We start from the raw sequence: 26,783 nt of genomic DNA on the forward strand, positions 1-26,783 counted from the left end.
CATTGCAAATGGAGAAACTGTTTATTCCCATGTTAGGGTTTTTTTTCAACTGTAAAATATCCACTCACATATCTTGGTGACAATTCTCTAATAAATTAATTTAAGGAATCCTTATCAAAAATGTTTGTTTATTAAAAAAATGAAGATAAGATGATATATTGTTATCAATAAAAATAAAAAATCAAATATCGGTATCAGCCTCAAAAATTTAGTATTGTTTGGGCTCTAAATGTTCTGCTGCTTGCTATTTTTCAAATTGATGTTTTCTAGATTAAGCACTTATGAAAGCTGCCTATATTACTGTAATGCACAAATATGATAATATAATATGATAATATGATATTGTTAGAACTATCACTATAAATTCTTATATAGCATTTATATAAATAAATATTTCATATATATAACATTTAGTTTTGCATGGACTGTGGAAATAATGCATTTCATTATGAATTAAGTGCAGGGGTTAAAAAGTTGGCACCTGCCTTGTCTCTTTGGCTGTGACAGGACAGAGGTTTGCACTGAGGGGCCACACAGGGGGCCGGGGCTAAAGAAGACAGGATACTGTAGGCATGGAGAGCCCTAAGAGCTTACACACATTTCTTCCATCATTTAGGCCAGGTGATACATGGGCCGGTCAAAGAGGGAGTAAAGTAAAACCAACTCTTTGGCACATAAGATGAAAAAGTCCCCCTTTCAACCTCTGTGTACGGCCCTGTTTCTTGACAGTATTTATTTTTTATTTTTTTCATTTTCGATCTCCCCTCGCAATATTTACTTATTTTATTCATCTCTATCATGTTGTATTGTCTGCTGTTGCTGCTGATGTGAAGTTTGAGTGTTTGGAGGACGGATGGAGGCGGTGCTCCTGCAGGCAGCAGGCAGGGCTGGGCAGCAGCAGCCCGCAGCGGAGCGGCAGAGAAAGATCCAGCAGGGAGGAGACCCAGTCAGACAAGGAGGAGGGACAGAAAGGCAAGACAAACAGCACTGACAATACCGAGCGGTACCGTCGTGACAGCGTCTGTCAATAGCGCGGAGACACCCGGGGGTTAGCGTTTTCATCCCATGTATTTTTAGAAACAGGTGAGCATTAATCGCAGCACACAGGCAGTTTTGTGTTGTTCTTGGGAAAGCTGTCAGTGCGCACCCCGCCCGTCCAGCTAACTAGCGGATGATGACTCTCTCCCCTCGGCCTGGCTAGCTAGTCTCCCCTCCCAACCGCCGGTTAAATTAGTCAGCTTTGTATGAGCTCTAATGGTAACTAGCTATTTGTTGGTTTTGTTGTAATCCGGTCGCTAAACTCAGTAGCTATGTTACGTGAAAGCTAACAAGTAGCCTAAGCTTCTTATACTGTTTGACTTGTGGCTTAGTGCCAATGTTATTAGCTAACCATCTCTCATGCTAGCTTAGCAGGACTGCAGTGCCTGTGTGCTTGTCTTTGATTGTTTGTAAGCTTGGCAATATTGCTTTCTTGCTAGTTTTGTGGCTGCTGTGTAATTGTTGAAGCCCACCCACCCAGATAGATAAACATAATTGCATTAGGGGCTAGTTGCTGTCATGACAGTAAAGTAATAGATTATTCTCTCCTCTGTAAACACAACATGTGGAGGAGTGTGCATCCTTTCAAGCTAAGTTAGACACAGCAGTTACTGTCTTGATTCAACAACCTCTCTTGTCTCTGTAAAATCATATCTGTTTGGCATAATCACAACATTAGAAATTTAGGTTGAATGTGATTAAGGACTAACATATGCTCTGATCATCTGATAAGGAAATGCTGGACTCCTAGCATAATACAATTATCAGTTGTATGATGTTGGATAGCGGTTAAATCAAAGTCTGAAGAGCATTAAAATATCACCTAAGCAGAGTCTCAGGCTCAGTCCATCTGGATAACACCAGCAGTTTACTTGAATATAGGTATAGCCTTAAGATAAGGTGAACATGCAAACCAGTCTAACCACAGTCCTCCAGTCATTGCCACTATCCAGCTTCACTTAAGCATGTTAGATGCTTTCTTCGAGAGAAACTTGCTACTAGGGCTGGGCAATATGACTGAAATTATCATCACGATAAGGATAAGGATATTTTCTGATACTGATGCGGTTGCAAAATTATGAATGAAGAATCAAACTGATGTTCAAAGGAGTGATCTGTGTCCCACTTTTACGCATTAGTTGGGACCAAACTGTGTGTAAAACTTGTTTAGAATTATTACAATGGACAACAGAGATTTGTGGAATAATAACTGAGAACTAAGATCATATCATCATTGAATTATCGCCCAGTCCTATTTGCCACCCACATTTTCTCATACAGAGATTCAGACTGAATGTGGTCACTAGCCTGCTTCAGCTACCTCAGGGTGTTGTTATGCCCGTAGCATTAAAATAACATAGAAACTGTTCTGATTGTTTGTTTGTTTGTTTTTGTGTGTGTGTTGTAGTATTAGTATTTAGCTTCATTGCCCTTGTCATTGGCAGCCCGTCGTCACCATGACAGCGGAAGAAACCATAAATGTGAAGGAGGTGGAGATGATCAAGGTGATCCTGGACTTTCTCAACTCCAGGAAGTTGCACATCAGCATGCTGGCTCTGGAGAAGGAGAGTGGTGTCATTAATGGGCTCTACTCAGACGACATGCTCTTCCTCAGGTAGATGAACTCAACAGCAACAACCACAGTCTGCTTACAGTCGTCTCAGATTACAGATCCAAAAAGCTGTGTACTATGAGACAGAAACAACAGGCAACTGTTCCAGTCTTGAGTTTAGTGTTTCTGATAGTGTCCTTTACATTGTTAGATAGTGTAACACTGCACCGCTGCTGTAGATGTGAGTGCTCCCTTGAAAGTCAGCCAACAGTGTGTTTTCTGGCTGAGTATTAAATACATTTTGGTATTTCACCATCTTCCAACGTGAAGTGTCCATTAATAGGCTGTCTCATCTTGTCATGGTACAAATACTACAGCAATTAGGGAGTCAGAGACTCTTTGCTGTACTGTTATATGTCCACGTTTCAATAAAAAATAATTTGAGTGTACACATTTTTAAAAATAAGGACATGATTCCATGTGTTATCTGTGTATTAAAAATGAACTGTTTTTGTTTCAGGCAACTGGTGCTTGATGGCCAGTGGGATGAGGTCTTGCAGTTCATTCAGCCTTTGGAGTGCATGGATAAGTTTGACAGAAAAAGGTGTGTTTACTGTCAGTATGTTCAAGATCCTGTATCCTTTTTTGTGTTTATATTTTCAGTTTATTTAACTCGCCGTTATTTGACTCCTAGCAGTTGATGCTGAGGTAGCCTACAAAGTTAGACACAAACAGCATCAATACTTAAACTGCTTCTTTTTGTGTCACGACTTCTAATGTCAACTGTCATGGCCTCAGGTTTCGTTACATCATCCTCAAGCAGAAGTTTCTGGAGGCTCTGTGTGTGAATAACGCCATGTCTGCAGAAGATGAGCCACAGCATGTAAGTCACTAAATTTTGTAAATGTAATAATTAGCAGGATTTTGTTAATGTTCTCTAAGCCTCCCAAGTGACACGGCATTGAATTCTTCTCCTAATGAATAGACTTTGTAACAGCACTGCTTTGTCTTCCACTGACTGTCACTGGTTGTCATGGCAGTAAACAAGAAGGCTCAGCCTCAAAGACAAGAAGAAAAGCAAACAGTGTTTTTTAATACATGTAGTTTCAAACTGCAAGTTATCTGAAGAAGCCTCACAATCTGTCTGTTTATCAAGAGAGGAGAAGACAGGTTGTGTGTGTTCCTTATTCGTGTGTGTGTGTGTGTGTGTGTGTGTGTGTGCGCGCAACAGTGGCTACATTTGCATGCAAGGAGTGACGTGGCTATTGGCCTCACTGCGGCCAAGGATTTATCTGGATTAAGCTGTTTATGTGCACTTCTGATACTACGTGATTGACTATCAATGTTTCTGAGAATAAACCATGTTACAGAATATATCTGTTCACCTGTGACATCCCAGCCACACATGAAATAGTCAAAAGGCCAAAAAAAGTGTGCCCGTCTGCTGCTCTCTTTCTTTTTGTCTGAGCTGTAGATTGCATTTAACACAGGGGAGATAATAGATACCCAAATAGCAAAAGTAGTAGTAAGTAATGAATGCTAATATGCTTCTTCTCAACACCAAAATGTACTCGTATTGCAAGTTACATCTTAACTCATGGTCAGAGCGTTTTGCTTTTTTGGGTTGTATCTCAATTATGACATGTGTCAATCCAAAATCTTGTTATTGAATAGCACATACATGTAAATGTGGCCATTAAAAGATGAGGATGTGGTACCAGAGGGCTTAAAAACAATAACTGAAGAATGAAATACACCTGAAGAGTTGCCAACAGCTTTACCACAGCATGATCGAATGTTTCACTTTAGTATAATTCCTTTTGAATTGAAACGTCACCACAACAATGATGAAATATTGACACTGATGCTGGTGCCCACCTTGTCATAAATCCTTGCAGATGCTAGACAACTCTAAATCGAATCAAATTCTTTGTAAATCCTAATTGGCAATAAATGATCAAACAAATCAGTAAATCTGACACACACTGTTTCAATCATCCATGCAGAGAAGCTTATATTCAGAACTCCTCATTCTTTCTTCTTTATTCGTGCTCTTAATGTAGGCCAACTGTGGGCCTACTGTCACATGGCAGAGCAACGAATGCAGCTTGTGACACTGTGCCAGAGCTATCATGTCCTATTAACTGGATCAGGTCAGACTTCTTTGGACATCTGTGGACACAGTGTATTGGTGTGCATGCTCAGTGGCAATAATGTGCCGAGGGGTGTGTATTGGTTGTTGAGATATAGCCTCAATTGTTTTGTGACAATGATTTTTAAGGATGGTGCAGGACAAAATATTAGGAATAAGAAAAAAGGGCTGTCCTCTTTTTCTAGATCATTTTCTGATGTTAGCCTTGAAGCTGGTCTTTTGTTTTTTTTTCCAGACTCACTGACATTTAAAAGTCATCTGTGCCTCCCTCCGGTGTGCTGCTGGAGATATAGCTCTTTCAAAAAGTACCATGTTTTTCTATCTCTGCTGCCAGAGAGAAACTTCTACTCAGTCACCTATGACAATCTGAAATAAATTTCATGTTTTTCAGTTGGAGTTCACCATGCAGGAAGCAGTCAAGTGTCTCCATGCCCTGGAGGAGTTCTGTCCCTCTAAAGATGACTACAGCAAACTGTGTCTGCTCCTCACACTGCCTCGCCTCACAAACCATGCAGAGTTCAAGGCAAGAAATTTGAAAGTGTATTAAAACAGAAATATTTCAGTAGTAAAGAATAAAATACACTTTATGTACTTAAAGTTTCTCGTTTTTTGCAATTTGCTGAGTCTGGAAGCATCTTCTTTTTATTCCATTGTGCAGTTTTCTACAAGTTAAAATGACAATTTCACAAGGTTAATTCATTTCACGAACAAACAATAGTGTGTTTTGTTGAAATTTCTACTTCCATGTGTTCGACCTGTATGTTGAGTTCTTATTTCTCTGCTGGTGTCATTCAGGAGTGGAACCCGAGCACAGCCAGGGTGCAGTGTTTTGAGGAGGCCTGCAACATGGTTGCGGAGTTCATCCCTGCAGACAGGAAACTGAGTGAGGCTGGGTTCAAGGCCAGTAAGGATCGACTCTTTCAGCTGCTCCTCAAGGGAGTCCTCTATGAGTGCTGTGTGGAGTTCTGCCAGGTTTGAACTTCTAAAACCAAAGTAGGACGGTGTAATCCCTCATTCGTCCAGGAGTGTTCTATCGTAGAAAGGGTTTCAGTCGTAGTCATCTGGACACTGTTTTCAGAATCAAGACGTTTCGGCTCCCATCCGGAAGTCATTCTCAATTGAGAATGAATGACTTCCGGATGGGAGCTGAAACGTCTTGATTCTGAAAACAGTGTCCAGATGACTACGACTGAAACCCTTTCTACGATAAAACCAAAGTAGTTTGTGCTTCTGAACCACTAAACGACTAGCTTACAGATGGCTTGGTAAAATGATTTGCAGACGATTAGAACTTAAATTTGTTGGATTTTTTTGTGCGCAGAGCAAGGCAACAGGTGAGGAGATCACAGAGAGTGAGGTCCTCCTGGGTGTCGACATGCTGTGCGGTAACGGATGTGACGACCTGGACCTTTCCCTGCTCTCCTGGATGCAGAACCTCTCCCACAGCGTGTTCTCCTGCGCCTTCGAACAGAAGCAACTCAACATCCACGTGGACCGCTTGGTCAAGCCTGCAAAAACCGGCTACGCTGACCTCCTCACCCCGCTCATCAGCAAACTGTCTCCATACCCCTCCTCCCCACTGCGGCGCCCCCAGTCCGCTGATACCTACATGTCACGCTCCTTGAATCCAGCGTTGGACGGGTTGTCTTATGGGTTATCTGGCCAAGATAAGAGAGCGAGTGGCGGGGAGGTAGCGCCGGGTAAAGGGGTCTCTCCCATGTCCCACTCCTTTGCCAATTTCCACTATCCCGGAGCAGGAGGGCAGAGCCTGAGCAGGAGTCTCATGATGGAGAGCTCTGACTGCCACAGCATCTTTGAGGAATCCCCTGAAACGTAAGGGTTTAGGTTTGGAGTGGACCAAGTTTTTGTCAGTCTCAAAAGTTTTGTCCAGATGTACAATCGGAGCAAGCTCTGGGGATGTTTTGACACTTTGGTTTTATGCAACACCTTGTCAGATGTCTTAGGTAATCTGTTGCTCTTGGCGTGTTTTCTCTGTGAAGGTCAAGGACAGACACACCTGTGGATAAGATGATGAGTTCAGGTGGAGCACAGAACCTGCGTCCTGCCTCAGCTCCGGGCGAGGAAGCACCATCAGCTGGCTCTGCTGACAGGAACGAGGTAAACATCATCAACCTTTTGCTTTTGAACTCGTTAGACCTGTTGTATGTTACACATTACTAAACAAGGGTTTTATTATGTCCCTGCATTGTTTTCTTTCCTTGATGGGTGTTGCCTACAGTGAAGGTCTATATATAGGCCAGTTCTGATTAGTCTATTTCAGTATGATGTGTCTGAGTAATCCTTCTCCTACAAGTCTGAATTACAGCCTAGCCACTGTCTAGGCTGACATGGCTGCTCAGTCCATTCTAGCTCTGTTGTCCTGAGAGACTTTTTTTTAAAAAGGACATTGCCCTTGTTTTGATGTGTTTGTGGTGCAGTGTTAGTATGCTTTCACCATGTCCCACCACTTCATGTGCATCTTAAACCTTTGTGCATGTAGGAAAGGAGCTTTTGTATGTCTCTGTACAGACACATTGTTGTTAACACATTAAACCTCATACTCAACTTCATGCGCAGCTGAGTTGATCAGAGGTTTTCAGACTGTGAGGCGTGCCTCCCCAGGGATACGCAGGAGAGTTGAAGGGGGAACGCAGAGGGAGAGATGTGAAGCAAAGATGCTGCTTGAGGGGAAAGGAACATGTGCATGCTGGTGTTCTAAAAACAACTGTAGTTTGGCCTGCTGATTTGTCTGAATTTGTACTCCTTCTCAGAGTCATCACCAGTCAAATTATGAACACACAGACATGATACACATATTTTAAGATTCAGTGTGACTTATACTTTCCGAGGATATCATTATATTCAACAATCTAGTGAACAAATATGCTCCTTATGACTCTAGAACTTGCTTAAGAATCATCACGTTTTTAAGTTTTCTTCGGTGTCTTCCAGTGGTAGCTGTCTGTACATCCATGAGAACAGTGCAAACAGGAACTGCTAATAGCTAATATACATACGTTTAATCGTGCTAATTTACTAAAATGTTAACAAATATAGGCTAAAAAATCTGGCTCAAGTTGTAGCCCACAATGTAACTCCCTCTATAGCATCGGGGACAAGATGATGGGGGTGTCGGGGGTGGGCAGTTGTCTCCATTTTGTCTTGGGGGGGCTCACTGTGTCAGACCTTGAAAACCCCTGCAGTAGATAAATCTAAATAGATTTAGAGCAACTTGCTGCATAAATTCCTATATTAATAATGAAAAGGTGTTTCTTATGGTCTGTTAATGATTTAACGTTTTACATTACAGTGTGATTATTATGAGACATAATGCAGCTCTGGTTGTTTTAAGTATCCAGCCAGTAACAAAGGAGACTGGGCAGGGCAGAAACAGGGGAAAAGAAGCCCAGGTGGATTTGGTCCTAGGTCAGTAGGGACATGTGGCTCAAGAACCCAGGAGCTTAACCACAAAAAATGACTCATTACTGCCCTTGTGTTGCCTGTAAACACAGTGTTAACACTGTATCTGTTTCTGTCTCTCATGCTTTCTATTCTGGGCCCCTTGTGCAGCTCAGTGTGAAGTTAGTGCTTTGCTCTGCCTTCTGCGTCACCCTGGAGACACATAAAGAGGCCAGAAACAGAAGCAGACTTTGGGGCCTTTGTGATCTCACTGTCACACTCCTACCCTCTCTTTCTTGTTTTCCTCTCTGCCCTCCATCCCTTTTCCATAACTGGCACAGTGCCAGTGCCTCTCCCCTCCTCCAAACATACAGTAGATCTGTTCCCATCAGATTGTCAGGACAGGAAGCAGAGGACAGAGAGGGGAAGTGTCCTGTCCTCAGCTCTCAGTATCACCCTCCTTCCTCCTCGAATACCTGAACTGACAGAAGAGCGGGGTGGAGCAGGGTTCATCTGATCACAGTGCTGCCTTTTGAATAGTGTTAAAAGGAGTTGGCAGTGGCCTTCTTCAGATGGAAACATGCTTCACTGTGTGCTATGAGTGTGTGAATATTATGCTTTGTACTGTATGTGCTAAATTATCTCCATGTATCCATGTTCATTTGTACTTTTAAGCCATTTAGCTGTTTTTATTTATCTAGAGTGACTTATTCTGCTTTCTAGAATGAATCGCCCGACAATAGATTAAATTCATAAATGATAATCAACTAATAGGACTTACTGAACAATGCAAGGAGAAATAGGAAAAATAGGGAAGTTATACATTATATGTTATGTTATGTATGTTATACATACATTTATATGTACCACATATATTAAGGGCATGATGTTCAATCCTCAGCTTCGCGACTCAACAGAGAAGTATGAAGAGTACTATCGGCAGCGTCTTCGTGTGCAACAGCACCTGGAGCAGAAGCAGCAGCAGAGGCAAATGTACCAGCAGATGCTGCTGGAGGGAGGGGTTCAGCAGGAGCCCCCGCCAAGCGAAATGCAGCACAGCCTCACAGAGAAGTTCCTCAACAGGTACAGACACTGCAAGAAATGCCTAATATGTTCCCCCGTCAGACAGGGTAGTGTACATCTGTAACATATAGACACCTGTCAAGTCATATGGCAAACTTAATAAAGGCAGTCAGGGTAGTTCTGGTGCAGCTTGCCTGAATTAAGCTTGCTAATTGCTGTATGGCTTTTAATATCTTCATACAATAGAGGAGCAGCTGTCAGACAAGGAGAAGTAGACATGTTCAGGCCCTGATAATGACGAGTCCCATGTGGCTTTTCCTGGCATGGCACACACCTCCCCCAAAACCCGCCTCCAGCCCACACTGCACCATCTGTGGTGATCAGCTACATCACATCACATGGGACCATCGCCTCATGTGTATTAGTAATACACAATATTAGACCCAGACTCCACTCAAAAATAGCACCCATCTTAAACATGTACCTTGGCAACTTTAGCATGCTCCCAAACCACCACAAGAGTATATTTAGCTTTGAGTGTATGACAAATGGAGTGTATGACATGGAAAATGTGTTAATTTTTGCTCTGTCAGCAGGACAAAGGCCCTTTGATTTGTCCCCCGAGAGTTCCTCCAGTCCTCCCTTTTCCCCTACCTCTCCCTGTCTCTGTATCCTCTGCATTATTCACAAAGTTAGCTTTGCATAATGACATCACTACTTCAGTTTTCTTTTGTCCTTTGCCCTTTGTAGTTTTAACTAGATTTAACTAGCCTGCCAACTCAGTCAGCATACTGAAAGCCTGTCAGTACAGTAAAAGGAAACAAAAAGGAAAATGTGAAGTAGCGTTCTCCTTTTCCAAATAGTAAGTACAAGAATACCCCATGAAAAGAGAGAGGAAGAAAGGGAAATGCTAAAAGAAAGAAAAGAAGAGAAAATTAGGATTTGTGGAGAGTTCATGAGTGTGTGTGTGTGTGTGTGTGTGTGTGTGTGTGACATGCATGCTCCTCAGGTCCATCCAGAAGCTGGAGGAGCTCAATGTGGGGATGGAGGATTTAGGGGAGGAGGTGAAGTCTCTGTCCCAGCAGTGTAATGGCAACGGGAACACGCCCACCTCTGAGGACAATAGCAACCCTCCATCTGTGACCCCGGAACAGACCAAGACCCGGGGGGGAGGGGTGCTCAGCAGCACCCCACAACACGCCGCGGGGGGCCGCACAGTCCCGCCTCCAGATGAGTCCCCTGTCATCTCTCAGAGGTACTGTAGGTGTGATTTCTTCAGTTTTTATACTGGAGTTTGTTGCAGGGTTTTGACGATTACTCTTTTGTGTTTTTTTGGCAGTGAGCAGAAACACAAAGGAGGTCAACAAGATGACACTTCTGGCTCCTTATCCCGAAGTAAAGAGGTAAGTATGCACACAAACATGTTAACATAGAAGAAATAAAGCCATTTCTGTCAGACCTGCTGTAAATAATTTATACCTCAACAAGCATGTAATTGTCTCGCTGTGCTGAAAATTGGACCTGAAATTACTTTTGTTCATGCACAGTCTTTATTATTCACACTCATTGTCTCTGACATAAACTGTTAGTACTGTCACACTTAGGTTCTGGTATTCTGCAGGAACAATTGTTATGCACTCTCTGAACTTCTCTGATCTGATTTAAAGCACATTTCCCTCTTGCTTTCGTGATGGCGATACAGTGTAACGTTAATTTGGCATTTGACTAAGCAGATTAAAACAGTTTCATCTGATTGGCAGTGATGTCATGCTGGCATCATGACAGTATGGATGTCATAGGGTAGAGAAGATCAAAGTAGATTACACTGCTAATTGCATCTAATCTGTCTGTTAATGTGTTTTCATATGTGGGTGTGTTTTCAGGGTGACAAACCAAAAAACCTGTTTGTGCCAGTGCATACTCTGGAGGACACTCAGGCCGTTCGAGCTGTTGCTTTTCACCCGTCTGGAGCACTCTACGCCGTGGGATCCAACTCCAAAACTCTACGTGTCTGTGCTTATCCAGAAACATTAGACCCAAGGTAACGTGGACAGTCACCTCAAGAACTTCATTTCAAAAACAGTTTTTCTTCTGATCAAGAGTGGCCCCATCTATTACAGAATTATTGATATCACAGAGTATGATGCATCCCATTCCTGTAGGGTGCCAACCAAAGTTACTGGCCATGACCTAATTTTGCATTGTAGAACATAGATGACTTTTCTTTTAGTGACCTAAACTTTTAATGAAGGTCTTTTTAATGGTCACCTGTTAAGGAATACTAACTGGAACTTTTTTACTTTAGCTCTAATGCTAACTGAAAGCTAAGACAATAAACTGAGTTGAGATTTGAAAGTTTATTCTTGGCCTTGGAAACAGCAGTTGACAAAAACAATCTCACCACAAGGTCCCTCAGTAACTGTTCTGGAGCTTTTGATCATATCACACGATTTTCCTCAGCAGATGGAGTTGCCAAGTTTATCGTAGAAGTTCAAATCTCCTTATTTTTTAACAATTTAAGGACTTCTCATCCATGTTGGCATAAAAGTTGAGACTTCAGTTCATTCTATAAACTGGATAAGACTTAAAACAAATTGACCACTTCTAGAAATATGTAACTATGGTTTTCTCATTCCAGAAAATGTCGCTCCTTTTTTTTTCCATCAGTATATAGTATACCTTTACCTTTGTCTACATTGAATGTCTACCAGTCCAGTTTACTCATCTTCTCTCCTACTATTTGTCTTTCCTCTCCTTTCTTTTTTTTTTTCTTCTCCTCTTCCTGTCCTCAGTGGTTCAAGTCCAATCAAGCAGCCGGCCGTCCGCTTCAAGAGGAACAAACATCACAAAGGGTCCATCTACTGTGTGGCCTGGAGCCACTGTGGGCAGCTGCTGGCTACAGGCTCCAATGACAAATATGTCAAAGTCCTTCCTTTTAGTGCAGAGACATGCAACGCAACAGGTGAGCGTACTCTGCATGAAAGCATTATGACTGAGTCAATGCATAAAAGTACAGATAGAGGGATACTTCCATGATTATGACTATATCATTATCAGCATCTAACAAGCATTCTCATTTTTGTTTGTGTCTTTCTGTGCCCTAGGCCCAGACCTGGAGTTTAGCATGCATGACGGCACCATCAGAGACCTGGCCTTCATGGAGGGTCCAGAAAGTGGAGGAGCCATCTTGATCAGCGCCGGAGCTGGAGACTGTAACATCTACACCACCGACTGTCAGAGAGGGCAGGGTCTGCACGCCCTCAGTGGACACACAGGTACACTGACTGTTTCATCCAGAGAGTCAAAGAGAGAAAGACTGCCACTGACAAAGTGTGTGATGTGTAATTGTTGTGTTGCTGTTCAGGTCACATTCTGTCTCTGTATACGTGGGGAGGCTGGATGATCGCCTCTGGCTCTCAAGACAAGACGGTGCGTTTCTGGGACCTCAGGGTGCCTAGCTGTGTCCGAGTAGTGGGAACTGCTTTCCATGGCTCAGGTATGTCCTGTGTGTCATGAGTTTCACCTCCATTTGAAAATGATGAGCACCACAAGTAGCTCTGCTCCCATAATGGGTGCTGATACTCTCCATAGGAAAATTCTTAGTCAGTACAGAGTGATTTTACTGGTAATCGTGTACTGGTTTTAACAACTACACGCCCCATTTTTCACTCCACAGGCAGTCCTGTTGCCTCGGTAGCAGTCGATCCTAGTGGCCGTCTCTTAGCAACAGGGCAGGAAGACAGTGCATGCATGCTGTATGACATCAGAGGAGGACGAATCGTCCAGGTGTACCGGCCGCACACCAGTGATGTGCGATCCGTCAGGTTCTCCCCTGGAGCACACTACCTGCTCACTGGCTCCTACGACACAAAGGTCATGGTCACCGACCTCCAAGGTATGTTTCATCTGCTGACATATTAATGACACAAAAAACAGCAAAACTCACCTGCTGCCACCGGCGACGACGTAAAGTACAGAGATACCTTTTAGACTGGCAGTAGTGAAGATCTCTTATTAGAGGATATACATAGTTGACTGCTTTTATCCACCTTTAGCTTCTTCATGTGGGTGATCCTGTTTTACTGTGACCATAAATATAAAATGGTTTAAATGCATCATAAGTGCCATGCATGTGTGTTTATAGCCATGTACTTTTGGGGCACCTTATGAGCTCAGGAATGATCCTGGATCCCAGAACCAACAGGAAAAGATGTTTTTAATCCAATGGTTTCCAATGGACATGGTTTTGTCCTGATTTTTAAATCTGCCTGCCTGAGCTCTACTTCCTGTGTGTGTTTCTAGGTGACCTGACCAAGCAGTTGCCTCTGACCGTGGTGGGAGAGCACGGCGACAAGGTGATTCAGTGTCGATGGCACACACAAGACCTGTCCTTCCTCTCATCCTCTGCTGACCGCACTGTCACACTCTGGACACACAACCCATAATACGCGCACACACACACACACACACACACGCACGCACAGATAACCAGTGGCTATAATCTAAAAGACACACATTCCCTCAAAACAACACTGCTCCTCTTGCATCAACACTGTCACACCCTTTCAACACACTCGACACTTTCAGCCTGAAAACAACACACACACACACAAACAGGTGAATGAGCCTTTCAATCCTGTCTGTAAGAAACCAAATGGATACAAGCCTGTGACACATCAAAAGCACACATGTTGCATGTTCTCCTTGTTTTTGTTTGTTTGTTTGTTTGTTTGTTTGTTTTTACATCTCTCACATTGCATTCGTCACTCAGTTGTCGTAGTTCACTATCACTTCATCCCTTCATGTGGTCTCATCCTACATCTTCACTCCTACACACACACACACACCAGTTAGTTGCTGCATGTCCTTTTCACTGAGGAGTTGTTGAGGTTAGACAGGATAGAGTGCTTTGTTCATGATGGTGCCTTCCTTGAGTTCCAAGTTTCCATGACAAAAATATTAAAAAAAAAAAAAAAAAGGTCATTTTTCAAGATCAAATTTTGTTAAGTCATTTTGAGAAGTCCTACATTCCTTCCTGTTTTGCATATCATTTTCTTACAGCTGCTGTTATGCTGCTATTGTTTGAGAAAACAAGAGTTTAACTTATGGTGTAAAATGTAATTTTTCAGTGTCAGTAGTGAGCTTTTCCCATCAGGAGGCTGAATCTGTGGAAGTCATACGATCTGTTCATCAGTCAGCTGTTGCTTCCCTGTGGGATGTGCTGATGTGTAATGTCACTGTATCCACTGCATATCTACAACTCAAAAATGTGTAAATTAGCTTGTGCATTTGTTTTAAATTTGAAATCAGTGTTTTGCGCTGAAGCTGTTAGTGTCTTGCAATGGCTTGCTTGCAATGGAAGATCGTTATTATGTCAGCATCAAAGGGAAATACAAAGTGTAATTTGTGGTTGAGCACCCTAGCATTATGTTCAGGATTTTTCAGTGTTTAAAAGCTTTGGTTTGTCTACTGCTGTAATAACATAACAACAGTAGGTGGCAGTCTTTGCCCATAGCAAGGGTCTAACCATATGCACAATGAAATCTGAATGGAAAAATGGGTGTTTGGATATTTATTTAGAACCAGTATTTGGGGCATATGCATTGTATTCTTTTCTTCAATTTTACATGCACACTTTGTCTTTTAACATTGTTTTCTAATATTGGTTTACATGCATATTTAAATTTTTGTTAATGTATAGTATATATTGTTTTAACAAATAAGGCCAAACTAATACATAGATGTATTTATTTCACTTGTGTATGTACAGGTATTAGTATGTTTTTGAAATGCTAGTGGCTCTTGTATTAAGCCTTCCTAATTCTTGTTTTTAAAAGTGACTTAAATTAATTCAAGCTAACTCAAGTCTACTGCTGGTACGTTCAATAAAGTGTCTTTTACACAAGCTGTGTCTTTTGTGTTGAAATGAACAGTTTACATTAAACATTTTAATAAGTCAAAACAAGGCACCTACTGTACATGAATGAGGCTTTATTCCTCTGACCTCATTGAAACATTTAGTACACAAGAGCATAAGGGCTGTAGTGAACAAGGGTTAAATTCATTCTTTTATCAAACAGTTTCTTTGCCCAACCCTGGTAACTTTTAACCCCCCCCCAAAAAAAAACGCCCTCACATATAAACAAAATACATGGACTCAGACACCACTGTGAGTATAATCGCATTACTTCATAGTGATGGGACGGCAGTTAACACAATCATAACAATCAGAAAAAGTGCAATATATACAAACATAATTGTAGTTGTGTATTGAAAAACACACAGGGTGAAATGAAATTAGGAGGACAGAATCATGACAAACAGATAAAAAACAACACTTTTGTCCCTGATACTACTGAGAGTTAGTTGGTGTGTGCAAGTTGTGCGAAACAAGTTCTTGTTAATCTGAGATTTTTCCATAATGTATACTATATACAATGCCGACAGTGCTTTGTTTTGTCCAAAAAGACAAATGTAAAAGAGACACAAGGCTTGTGACCCCTCACTGGTCAGTCACAACGCTGTCCATACCTTCAAATAAAGAAAAACAAAACGTGGCTGTCGTGTTTAGTTCAGTTGGAGCTGGAGCTGGGCCTGGCTGGGGTGTTTGTTGAAGAAGGCAGGGTGACACGTTGCTCATCCATTCGTTTGGCCTGAGAGCGCATGATGAGGCTGAAGAAGTCCTCATCTGGTACAGTGGGCCCTCGGACCGGAGGAGGGGGAGGGGCACAGCGCTGGTCATCCAAACGGGACCCCTGGTAGAGTTAGAGGAAGGAAGAGAGCATCAGTTTGAGATCTGTTTTTTTATGTTCTTGTTTAGAAAAGCAAATTATATCTTCTTCTTATTACTTGTACTGTATGCTTATCACTGTACAGGAAACAGCACTCAGTCTTTTTCTTCAAGCACTGTATATTTGGTCATATCAGGCACCTGGCACTTGACAAGCATATCGAAGAAGTCATCGTCAGGCTCTGCACTGTCAGCGTTGGCCATCAGGTGGCTGAGCACGGCCTGGTTGCTGTTTTGATTGAGCCTGAGGCCGGGCAGGCTTCCCCCTGTTGCTGCTGACGACTCCTCTAACCGTCGGCCTGGGGCGCCCGAGACATACGCAGACTCTGATACAGCTGCAGAGTTTGAGAGAATTAATGTAGTGCCAGAAGATATAAACAGCAGAGAATTTTTATTTCAGTATGAAAAGGAAGTTACACTGCGGGAATTGTGGGACTTTTGAGTGTGAATGAATAAAGAGTTTCCCTACAGGGATCAATAAAGTATTTCTGAATGCATGGACTTACATTTCCTGATGGCTCTAGGAGGCGATTCTGGACCACTGTTTAATGATAACCTGCTGCCCTTATCCTGTATTGAACAGCGTTGGTCATCCATACGGTTGCTCTGGAAACGGCTCAGCAGGTCAAAAAAGCCCTCGTCTCCGAGCATGTCAGGACTGAGTCGCTAATAAAGTACAAAAACACAAACATGAACAGGCTTGGTTTGACGATAGCTGTAGGAGACTAAATGAGGTCTAGGCATGTGTGTGGTTATCGGCCCTGCACTGTGTACCTTCTGTGGCCCCTGTGCGGCCGTCTGGCTGGTGTCCAGGGTGTTGCTGGTGTCCTGGAGGACCTTACTGGAGCCACCAGCCTTGTACTTCTTCCCACGCAGACGGCTGACAAAGAACAGCTTGGAGGAGGTCTTAGCCAGAGAGGGTTTGGACTGTTTGGTCAAGATGTCACTGTTCCACTTCTGACCCTTCAGTACACAGGAATGGATTAGTTACCACAACGCAGAAGGAAAAGAGGGGAAAGACCATAAGAAGAAACACAAAGCTTGGAGAAGATAAACCATCCAATGATCTGTGGTCAAAAGTTTACTTAGTAAAGCGTGACTTAGAAGGAGCTGTGATAGAACATGATGTGTGTGTTGTGGACTTCATGTAACAGGAGAGAAGTTCTTACATTCATCTTGTCTGGAGTGAGTTTCATCAGCTCCAGGTTCTCCATGCTGTGTCTTCTGCTCATCCTGGGCCTCGCTCCTAAAACACATAAACAATGTAAACACCTGTTATGCCAACTACACTGTTACACATATAACTTATAACGGACTATAATTTATAACTTGACCAACATACCATGCAGGTTGTAGTCTATATCCTTGTTCTCTGACAGAGTGCAGTTATTTGTGCTATAACTCAGACCCAAAACCATCTGGAGATCAGAAACGTTCATACGAGCCGTCAGCTCCCCGCTCCTGTCTCCAGTCTAAAAAAAAAAAAAAACCCACACACATACACAAAGGGAGGTTAATTTTACTACTGAAGGATTTATTTCTTTACCTGTTTTTGTAACATTTTCAAAGTAAAACTGCTTAGAATATTGTTTCCACTGCTTAACTGTAAAGGAGAAGGCAAGAACTGAAGAATGCGGCAAAGGAAACTTTACACTGCTTTCATTTACATTATGTACCTCTTTGCAGATCTCCAGGTGTTTCTCAGCAAAGTGCATTGCTTGGTCATGGTTCCCCAGTGCAGTGTGAGCATTTCCAAGACTCCAGCATGCACGGCCCTCCCCAATCCTGCAACAAAAACACATTTAAATACATGTAGATGGGCGTAGTTAAAATATAGGAAACATTAGCATGAATTCTTCTTCCTATAGTGAATGTGTGTGTGCTCTGTCTGTGTGTGTGTGTGTGTGTGTGTGTGTGTGTGTGTGTGTGTGTGTGTGTGTGTGTGTGTACCTGTCATTGAGATCCTGGGCTATGATGAGGTGTTTGAGGTGGTAGTCTATGGCTCTCTCATAATCCTGGAGAAGTGTGTAGGTGTTGCCCAGGCTGTAGCAGGCTTGTGCCTCCACAGCTCGATCCTTCAACTGCCTCGCCAGCTGCAGTGTCCTCCTGACAAACACGCAGACATGCTGGTTCAAAACACTGCAGAGAGGCCTCAATATTTGCCTCTGGCTTCCTATAGGTCACAGGCTTACTTTATCAGGAGAAACACAGTCTGGGAACAACATATAATGTCAGACACAAGGGAAGCTCAGTGGGAATTTTATAGAGATTTTTAATAGACTGAGATTATTTTTAAGATGCTCATGGATGAAAGAAAAACTAAAGCTTAATTTATGCTTGGTGGCGCAACAGTGTTGAAAAGTGGTCTTTCAACAGAGATGATGTGTCACACCACACCCAACATTTGTATCTTGCTGGATGGCAGCGTTTAGAAAGTGTTTGTTTGGTTAACCCCTCCTCTACCCTGCTGGTTCTAGCAAGACAGCTGTAGTTTCAATCAAGAATGAGCATAGAAAATACATTTTAAAAATAAATTGCACAACTTTATATCTGTTTAGATAAGTCAAACAAGTGACAGCATTTTTTTTACTTATTCTGACAACCTTGTTTAAGGAAAAATGTACTTTACCATGACAATGCCTATCCAGTATACTATGTATATACAGTTCTTTGATTCATGCCTGCAACATACGATTCTACATGTATGCATGTCCTGTCGTACTTTTTTTAAACAGAAAATTATTTTAAAAGATTAATGTGTGGGCTGTGGCTTACTTGTAATGCTCAGCCGCCACTTCAAATTCCCCCAAAAAGATATAGGCGTTCCCCAGGTTGCAGTACGCCCGTCTCTCTGCTGAGCGGTCGCCAAACTCCTTAGCTATGAGCAAGCGCTGTTCAGAGAAAGAGACATAGAAACATATTTTAGCATTTCTATCAGAATAACTGTAATTACAGAAGTAACTGAGTTATATGTATAATGCTTTTCTATACAGTGTGTAGATTTTGCAAATATGCTTTGATTATGAAAGGGTTTTAGGGTCACACCACACCTGTTCGTGAGAAGCTACAGCTTTGCGAAAGTTTCCCAACAAGTAGTGCGTGTTGCCGAGGTTGCCATAGGTTCGACCCTGAGCGGCGCGATCCCCAAGCTCCTTCACAATCGCCAGGTTAGCCCTGAAAATACACATACAATCAAATGCAATATGACTGGATAACAGCAGAAAGGCATTTGTATGTCACCCACACAGATTTACGAGTGCCATACTGCACAGTCACTTACTCATAGTACTCAGCTGCCTTCCTCAGCGCCATCATGACCTCCTCTGGGAAATCTCCAGGCTCAGCTCCACTCCAACAGATACTTTTGCCTTTGGCATGGTACACGTTCCCAAAGTTATACAGAGCTCGCGCCCAACCCACCTAACACAAATCCAGGAAAAACATGTCAATGCTGAAGTTTAATGTCTTCTGAATGCCCCCATACACTACAGAATATTTCACTGTATACATTATCACTAATGTGCTTGAATATCCGGCTGCCTCACCTTGTCATTAATGTCTCTTGCTATGTCCAAGTGCCTCTGACAGCAAACCACAGCCTCGTCAAACCTCCCCAGCACCTTTAATGTGTTGCCAAGGTTTCCACTGGCTTTGGCTTCTCCAAGCAGGTCACCAATTGTCCTACGCAACACACATTATATTAGTATTAATAAATATAGTCTGTCAGCGGGGTTGAGGGGTTCTTGTGCAGGTCCAACCTGGTCAAGGTGAGGTCATGCCGGTGGAACTCCAGGGCCTTAGCGTAGTCGTGCAGGTGAAAGTAGGCATTGCCCAGCTGGCTGTAGATGGCACTGAGCACCTGCAGGTCCTCTGTGCCCACCTGGATGGCAGCTTCAAAGAAGGAGACACCTGCTCTGTAGTCGCCCACCTTACAGAGCCGCTCACCCTCCAGCGCCAGCTCCAGGCAGGACACCTCCATCCTACAGCAGACACAAGCAGAGTCAGTCCGTCAGGTGTCTAAGAAGGATCTGGCCTGCTGTTTGAACTGGCTGAGCCGCAAGAAAAAAATTTCCCACTGAGCAGCACCAAGTAACAAGTATCTAGAGCCCAAAGACAATAATTTAAGACCAATAATGAAGAAGTTGTGGAAAAATAGATCTATTCTCTCCCTCTCTTCTCTGGCTGAAACTTACAGCCAACTGATTGGACTCCACTCATAACCAGGGAACAAAAGCTCTCTCTAAGCAAAGGCTTTCAACAGGGAATGTTGTTTAGCTACTTCCTTCCACCTACAGAGAACAATGGCTCAAACTGTTTAATTCTTATAGTAGATCGCACATCCTTTTTCACATGCCTCAGAAAGTAAAGTGGGTTCCTTTTACAGTCAAATGAAGCAAATGGTGGGTAGAAATGTAAAATATACCAATGTTCATCATTTCCCTGTTTATTAGCTTTGCTATAGAATTTGAAATAGTTTAAATATTTTGTGTTGTGATCCACACTGGGGGTTCTGTATGTTTTAGCCCATTAACTACAAGCTGTAGGCTATATGCTTTACTTCATTTTCAATCATACCATAGGCATGGTTCCCACACTTTCTTAAACATCAAATTCAAGGACTTTCCATGCCCAATTCCCTCAAATTCAAGGACCTTACCTTGGGTCTGCTCAATCCTTACACAACATAGTTTGAGACACGGATCAAGGTTAATTACTGTTACAACACAGAGAATTTTTATAATGAAAACTAGCAGGCTTTACAGAAGCTCACAGACAACAATTAAAAAGAGAGAGAGGCTTGAATGTGTGAACACTTACACTTAGCACTTTCAATGACCCATGTCTATTTATGTCTATTTTCAAAAAATTTCAAGGCCTTGATTTCCCGCCCTCAAATTCACAAACTTTCAAGGATTTCAAAGACCACTGGGAACCCTGATAGGTTTTTAGATAAATTCCGTTTATGTAGGCATTTGTTGCCATTGGGTAACCCAATGGAATGAAAATGAACTTGCAGAATATTTTTTAACAGTAACATTTGTCATGATAACGTGGTAATGCACTTGCAACAGGGGCTGTTTTGAAAACACTTCACTTTGATGATGTGTACACAGATGCTCCAACGACTGAGATTTGTGAGTTGGTTCTTAAAAATCTATGTTTTTAATGAAAGAAACTATCAAATTATCCTGAATTTCTGACAAAATACCATGTGAAAGCAATGGTTTCTTTCCTAACAGATTGTTGGTTACTTTTCATAACATACTGAAATCAACGGATGCAGCAAATAGCTTCCTGTAGTGTAGGAAATCAATATAAAAACGTAGGTTCTCTAAGACAACTGAATAACCAAACCTTGTGGAGTTACAGATGAGGTTAGGCTCGGACATTTCAAGGCCAGATGAAAGGAGTGTCAGACAATGGCTGGTAGCTTATCTGAAGATGGATTATCTTTAGATTAAGCGGCATATTTGTGCAAAGCAAAAACAGTTAGTCTGCCAACTTTTGTTTTTCAGGAAACTGTATTGTTGGGAAGAGATCAGCTTCACACAAAGTCTATTCAGTTTGTTTATCTCAAGCTTTCCTCCTGTAGCCAGCCAAGGTTTTGTCTGAAAGCTCTCAAAAATGTACCCAGAAACACTAACATAAAGACACAATCTAGTCTAGATGTGAAGTATAGCTTACATAGTCTGTGGTGTGCTATTAAAATGACACAAAAACACCAATCAATGTAGCTTGTCAGCTAGGCTATAATTTGTGAACAAAGGCAAACATGGTGTTCTGAATAGTCGATAAAACTCATTAATCAGCAGTCTTAGGCCTTAAATTAGAAAAGCCTACTTTTTGTTTACTACCAAGTTAACAACATACTTTTCCAACACAGCAACTGTGGCAAATACTAGCCTACCTGCTCGCTTTTCGTGTCTTACAACAACAACAACAGCACATGGAACATCTGAGCGGCATCTACCGAGGTTTCCACTAGAAAAACTTCCAGGCTGCAGCTCCTCTTTGTCTGAAGCATGGACAGCGCAACCCAACCCAACCCAACTCAATAGTTTGTACTAAAAGAGGGTGATCAAAATCTTGTTTGTTGTTGATTTAAGTTATTTTAAAAAAGGGTTAAAAAAAATAGCATTACTTTCCTGTAAGATCAAAACTGTTGCTCATCTGACGTCAGAGTTATTTTAGCATCACGCGCTGGAAAACTTTCAAGGAGACGCGTGTGATGTTGTCACAGTATTAACCTCCAATGCACGGCAGCAAGGAAACTGTTCAATCTGCATTTTCTAAGCTAATCTGCTTGTCTTTCTTTTAAGCTCTCTCTTCTGACCTGGTCACCTGAGATTACGGCTGTAGTCTGGAAGCTTACAGCGCTGGTGAGTGCTAAGTAGCTTTATTAGACATGTCAGACACAAGCTGACTCTGTAGTGTAGTCTAATGGAATCAAGTAATTGATGAAAACCATTTTGACGGTAGTGTCCATTGGGAAAAACAAATAAGTTGCACACACGTGTGGCGAAAAACAAAGCAAGCGGTGATGAATTTTTCAGGGCTTGTTAAATATTGAAACTAACTGGAGGTCACACCTGCTGCCAGAGCTCTTTGCCTGGGTATATAGGGACAGCTGGCTAATGCCTTTTTGGGAAACTCACCTGCCTTTAATCAACAAACTCACAGAAAGCACTGTGAAAGAGGGCCACCCACTCAATAATTTAACTTTAAACTTACTTAATTTACCAGTTTTCAATTCCATATTACACATAATACCATCACTTCCTCAACAAGGTAATGCCAAATAAATACCTAATCTGTTACCTGACACTGACACACACACACTCACTATAAAGAGATCTTTCTTCTCTTAACCAACAACCAATAATTTAATTTAGAGTCCCTTCTAAAACTGCAAAAATGTTAAAAAGAAAAAAAACAGAGTCAGGCAATCTACTCTACAACCATACCTTAGTTGAGAGGAGAGATTCCTACCTGTAGCGGACATGAAAGGACTGCTCCTCAGCTCCCGTGCTAACTACTGAGCCACTGGTATCCATTGATGTGCATAATATGAGGGACAATCCCAGTTTCGTTCCCGAAAAAATGGTTGCGTTTAAAAACAAGAGCCAACAAGAAAAAAAAGTTTGGCCAAAAGGAGTTGGGCAAGAGGAGGTAAACCAAGTAAAAAGTCACCCAACGTGGTCAAGTCTGTGACTGTCTCGCTGCTGAATGTTGACAGGGGAAGGTAACCCCATGAGTGTTAGACAGAGCTGCAGAGTCCTGAGCGTCAGTCCGCACGGCTGCTTTCGTATACTCTGTGTTTTGCGTCACTGCCCTTCAATCTCATCGGCTGCCCTCTGTGAAGAGAACACAAGATGCTGTATGTGAAGCCTCATTCTGGCCACACGGTGCCATGGCAACACCAACCAAACAGCAGCGTGCACAAGTGGGACAGGCAGGAACTGAGAGAGCAGGATGGGAATGAATGGACGGGGTCAACACAGGCAAGCTGTCAATCTAAGACGGCAACTCAATTCATTCAGGCTTGGAGGTGTGTGTGTTGCTACAAGGTGAGCAAACTATGAACGCCACAGAATGCAACCTATGCAAGCAGAGATGGCAGGAAAAATATAATCTCCGGAGTATGTAACTACAAATCAGAGGTAGTCACAGAAAAGAAAGAGCAACCAGCAACCTGTTGCATGATTTGTCAAGAAAAAGGTCACTAAATTAAAACTGAAGCTCTGAAAAAACCCAGATGAACCTACTGTGTGTATGCACCTTCCACCAAAGGAAAGGACAGTGATAAGCAAGCTACATGGATAAGATAGACTGCACCAAGTAAAGACCAGAGACAACCATTACCTCATTTCTCCATGAGGTCATACCCGTCACACCCATTTGTTCCCCCCAAGTTTAACCCATCAGCCCCTCCCCCCACACACACACAAAAAATGGGAAATAGGGCAGACCAGTTATTTGCAAACTGGGTTAATTCTTTATGCTAAATAACAGCTAAAAAACAACAAAGACATGGCAAACAAGCAGTGTGTGTATTTAAAAACCTTTCAGAAGCAGTTAACACACATAAATTGTATTGCATTTTATAGAATGGGCACTGTAAATGACCACCTCTGTGTTCTTTTTCCAGCAATATAAATATGTTCACCCCAACTTTATATATAGGCCACTGAATGGTATGCTAAATTGCCTTATGTTGCTCAACACATTCCCATTTAATTAATAAAGAGAAACACTTTAGTTGTGTATCTGACTGTCTACATCAAATACAAGCAGCACAGGCTGACATTAGGTTACCCCCCCCAAAAAAGAGCAACCTGTAGAAGAATGTGTAAGCTTGATGAATTGTGAAAGCGCTAATAATCATGACACTTATTAATTTTATTTATTATTACTTATAAATAATATTAAAAGTCAAAATATTTTCAGATATGTACTGTATTTATTGATCCAGGCCCAGTTCTAACTACTGTACATAAAAAAGAGCCCAGTGTTGATGAACTTTGGATTGATCTACAATAGGTTTGCTGAGCAGTTCCTTTTTTATTTTTGACAAATCAGCACTGAGCTCATACTGCAAGTTAATCTTAAAAACAGATGACAACCAAAACAGCAACAAAAGACGAGAACTGTTTTGAAAGCATGCAACAACTCAATCATGCCTCGTTGATGTCAGAATCTCTTGATCAACTAAGATTAAGGCTGGTAAATTTAAACAGGGAAATTCAACACTAAACATAGAACTAAACATTGTTGCTGATACAGCAAATTTCTAAAGAAGAGGCTTGTATCTTACCATAATCCATGCATTAGCTAAACAAGAACAGCCTCTGGCAATTTATAGTCCATATATGTTGAGTATCAGCCTGTCTGAAAAGGTAAAAAAAAAGGGTAGAATGAAATCATCTCTTTGCCCACCCTGTTCTGCCTGCTGCTATGTGAATGTGAATGGTTATAACACAAACTAAAGCCCAGGGCAGTATGTGTTCCTGCACATTAACCACCAATTGACGTGTGCCAGTGTACGTGCAGCCTTTTCCACTATTGTATGCCAACTGGGTGTGTTTAAGACAGACATTCTCTGCTCACAAAGCTACAGTGAGCATAAACATGTGTGTAAGAGGAAGAAGTGATTTATGACTAAAAAGGAAACAAGAGGTTGTTTTTTAATGACAGCTTCACAGGAGGTCATCACTGACTCTTTGAGTCACAAACAGGATATGATTTCATCTTCAACAAACAACATCTATTTTCTATGTGTTTACAGCCCATTGATGCACTAAAATGACTGCTGCCACTGAGAACAAAATCTAAATATGGAAACCACTCAGCATTACACCATGAGTCAGCGAAAGCCTGCACCAAAACAAAAGAAAGAAACACACATAAGTACTGGGATACTGACCGATAATTCTTCCTCACAGGAACAGGATATCTGGAAAGCCTGCAATACAAAGTGTTGTGATCATGAATAACTTTACATCTAAATAAGCTGGTGTTGCAGTACTTAGTTACTTAAGTTTGTGTACGAACATGTGTGTATTTTGCCTTACATGATTATAGACACAATGATACAGATTTGATAACTTACACTAAATACTTGGAGATTTAGTACTCCTAATGATATACATATCAGTTGCCAGTTGATTGGGTACACCTACCAAAAACTAGGTGTGCATAATAAACCAGGTATACCTAATTAATAACACTCAATGAGGGAAGGTTAAATATTAGAAACACTTCCCAGTATAACACAAAACATTTCAACAGCACCTCAAACTACAGCCTCTAAAATGACCATACATTTGAATCAACACCTTTCTAAAACAGTTTCAACAAAAACTAAACATTTTAGCATTTCTTGCAGGGATGTTGCATTAGTTTTAGCTAATAAATTGGCCACTGAGTGTATATATGCCATATACTAAAGGTTTGGGCGATGCGAGTGTGATGTTTGTGTCTGTGTCAATGTTGTGTAGAGATATAAGAGATATAAATGTGTGTGTGTGTGTGTGTGTGTATGCCTGTATAACTGGCATATTAATTAAATAATGCTAATGCAAGTATATGAAATATATGAAAGTGGTCATAATCATGTAAAACAAATACAGTTAAACAATTACTCTAATTATGTATAATTTAACCAAGTTAATAATTTAGCTCTATTTATTTAGTAGGCTTTAAAATACTACAACATATGTTTGTGTGATTCTTATAGATATTTCATATGAACAAATAATATAAAAAACAGTAACACCATTGTCTATCCGAAATGACTGATCAGTAACGTTAAGTTAACGTTATAATTAATCTCTACTGATCCCTGTCAGCATGATCTCTATTTAAACAGATTTAAGCGTTTCTCTTCCATGAGCAAGCTTGAAAGACAGGATTGTAAACACCACACATGATGGTACTACTGTCCGAAGTTTAGCAGCTCGAAGCCACAACCTTGGGCAGTGAATTCATCCCTCTCTGGTTACAGTATCACATCCAGCTAAAGATTAGCTAGCTAGTTAGAATGTTAGCTTCTAAACTTACGTTAGACGATCCAGTTCGAACAATGGTGACTTCTCCTCTTCTTTTCTTTACTTTCTCACAAGAATACAAACATAGGTCTGTTTGCGGACGGCTGAAATTTAGGAACAAACTGTACTATATCCAGGCTAACACTACATTACCCTTTAACTTTTATAAAACTTCGATTTAACTTCGATGAGAAAGAAATAATACCTTGCGGCTGCACTAGCATATGTGTTTTCGCCAAGTAGCCAATCAGAGGGCAACATTCAAAGATAGCCACGCCCCTA

At 41.6% G+C, this 26,783-nt stretch overlaps 2 protein-coding genes across 8 annotated transcripts; one reads left to right on the top strand and one right to left on the bottom strand.

Annotated features, from left to right (window-relative positions):
- The first annotated feature begins 822 nt into the window (after positions 1–822).
- wdr47a (WD repeat domain 47a) lies at positions 823–15,069 on the top strand. 4 transcript variants are annotated; one of them, XM_044218404.1, is made up of 17 exons: positions 823–1,083; positions 2,447–2,653; positions 3,111–3,194; positions 3,389–3,473; positions 5,134–5,265; positions 5,538–5,714; positions 6,064–6,575; positions 6,743–6,860; positions 9,043–9,224; positions 10,174–10,419; positions 10,504–10,567; positions 11,048–11,205; positions 11,957–12,126; positions 12,269–12,439; positions 12,529–12,660; positions 12,841–13,059; positions 13,467–15,069. In XM_044218404.1, exons 2-17 carry the CDS (start codon positions 2,496–2,498, stop codon positions 13,607–13,609), a joined length of 2,751 nt encoding a protein of 916 aa, XP_044074339.1. In that variant the 5' UTR covers positions 823–1,083; positions 2,447–2,495; the 3' UTR covers positions 13,610–15,069. The 4 variants fall into 4 exon arrangements, with proteins under 4 accessions (XP_044074339.1, XP_044074338.1, XP_044074340.1 ...); XM_044218403.1 differs by having other exon boundaries at positions 2,484–2,653; XM_044218405.1 differs by having other exon boundaries at positions 827–972; positions 2,484–2,653.
- A 69-nt stretch (positions 15,070–15,138) lies between these two features.
- On the bottom strand, positions 15,139–26,734 carry gpsm2 (G protein signaling modulator 2). Of its 4 annotated transcripts, none has more exons than XM_044218408.1 (16): positions 26,515–26,734; positions 25,379–25,417; positions 24,770–24,843; positions 19,713–19,934; positions 19,500–19,635; positions 19,235–19,374; positions 19,005–19,128; positions 18,730–18,845; positions 17,905–18,060; positions 17,631–17,739; positions 17,297–17,426; positions 17,124–17,200; positions 16,729–16,917; positions 16,461–16,620; positions 16,096–16,289; positions 15,139–15,919 (listed from the first exon to the last, which is right to left on the bottom strand). In XM_044218408.1, exons 3-16 carry the CDS (start codon positions 24,781–24,783, stop codon positions 15,737–15,739), a joined length of 1,950 nt encoding a protein of 649 aa, XP_044074343.1. In that variant the 5' UTR covers positions 24,784–24,843; positions 25,379–25,417; positions 26,515–26,734; the 3' UTR covers positions 15,139–15,736. The 4 variants fall into 4 exon arrangements, with proteins under 4 accessions (XP_044074343.1, XP_044074341.1, XP_044074345.1 ...); XM_044218406.1 differs by lacking the exon at positions 24,770–24,843 and adding an exon at positions 22,945–23,309 and having other exon boundaries at positions 26,515–26,712; XM_044218410.1 differs by lacking the exon at positions 24,770–24,843 and having other exon boundaries at positions 26,515–26,712.
- Between the last annotated feature and the right edge of the window lie 49 nt (positions 26,735–26,783).

Source organism: Siniperca chuatsi, linkage group LG13 (assembly GCF_020085105.1).
Source record: "Siniperca chuatsi isolate FFG_IHB_CAS linkage group LG13, ASM2008510v1, whole genome shotgun sequence".
NCBI classification, from domain to species: Eukaryota; Metazoa; Chordata; class Actinopteri; order Centrarchiformes; family Sinipercidae; genus Siniperca; species Siniperca chuatsi.